Raw genomic sequence first — 1,288 nt, forward strand, 5'->3', positions numbered from 1 at the left:
CAGCCGGAGCAGGGGAAGCGGCTGCAGCGGCGGAGACGAGCGGGGTGTTCCCAACCGGGTCCGCTCCGCCCTCGGGCCCCGGGGGGAGATCGGGGGTTGTTCCCAACCGGGTCCACCCCACGGACCCCCCAGAACCCCCCACCCCCGGGGCTGCAGCGCCCCCAACGGCCTCAGCCAATCAGAAAGCTCCCGCTCAGCTCTGGCCAATCAAAGCGCGATATGCTGATGACTCATCAGTTGCCAGGAAGACGCGACGCAAAACGGGCCCCGATTTTGCCCTCAGCCAATCAGAGCGCGTCCAAAACCCCCCAAAACGGCCCCACCCGGCTGGTTTTGGGGTGTCAGCCCCTGCCCGGAGCTGGGGATGGAGCGTGTGCGGGGAGCTGGGGCCGTACTGGTGGTACTGGTGGTGCTGGGAGCCCCCCCGGCTGCGGGCGAGGAGCTCTCGGGTGAGCAGGGGGGGCGGGAGGGGGAAAGAGGAGAGAAAAGAGGGGTTGGGAACCCTAAAAGTGAGTGCGAGGGGGGTTGGAACCCTCGGAATTAGTGAGAGGGAAGTAGGAGCCCCAAACTGAGCAAGGTGGGGGTCTGGGGATTGGGAGGACAGTGGGAAAGGGGTGGGAGAGGGGGAAAAGGGAGGTAGGAGAGCAAGAAGAGGAGTGCCATGGGGGTCCCTCGGTGTCCCCCATCATTAAAGCCCTGAAGTGTTTTTCTGGGGCTCGAGGAGGGGGGAGGGCGGATCCGCACTGGGGGCAGGGGGGTATCTCTGACCCCCCTGTCCATCCCCGGGGGGCTGATGGAAGGATTCCCCCCCAACCAAGAGTCGGTGCTGTGGGGGGCGTGGGGCAGAGGGGAGTGGAAAGGGGGAGTCCAGGGTGGCCCCCTGAGCTCTCAAAGTGGTGGCAGGGGCTGGGGGATGATGGGGGTGTGGGGGAGACACCCCCTGAGCCATGTCCTGCACACACAGGGGTGTTCCAGGAGTTGAGAAAGGCCGAGTGTCACTTCATCAACGGCACCGAGCGGCTGAGGCTGGTGGGGAGGCTCACCTACACCTGCCAGGTGGAGCACGTCAGTCTGGAGCACCCCCTCAGCAGGTGCTGGGGTATGACTTGGCCCCCCCAGCACCGGGGGGACACTGGCAGCGGGGGCAGGGGGAGCACTGGGGACACTGGGAGGCACACTGGGGGGCAATGGAGAGGCTGAGGAGGAGGTTGGGGGGTCTTGGGAGGGCTGAGACCGGGTGTGGGGAGGCCTGGGGCCGACTAGGAGGGAGTTTGGGGGAGCCTGGGTG

The 1,288-nt window shown here is 66.6% G+C and overlaps 1 protein-coding gene across 1 annotated transcript in view; it reads left to right on the plus strand.

Annotated features, from left to right (window-relative positions):
- Positions 1-1,288, plus strand: part of LOC114072370 — a 14,222-nt gene that overhangs the window by 7,952 nt on the left and 4,982 nt on the right. The window contains 1 exon segment of the mRNA XM_027910273.1: positions 976-1,065. Coding sequence (XP_027766074.1) covers positions 976-1,065 — 90 coding nt within the window.

This window comes from Empidonax traillii, unplaced genomic scaffold (genome assembly GCF_003031625.1).
Source record: "Empidonax traillii isolate 1590-97213 ecotype Southwest subspecies unplaced genomic scaffold, ASM303162v1 scaffold3080:size26718, whole genome shotgun sequence".
NCBI lineage: Eukaryota > Metazoa > Chordata > Aves > Passeriformes > Tyrannidae > Empidonax > Empidonax traillii.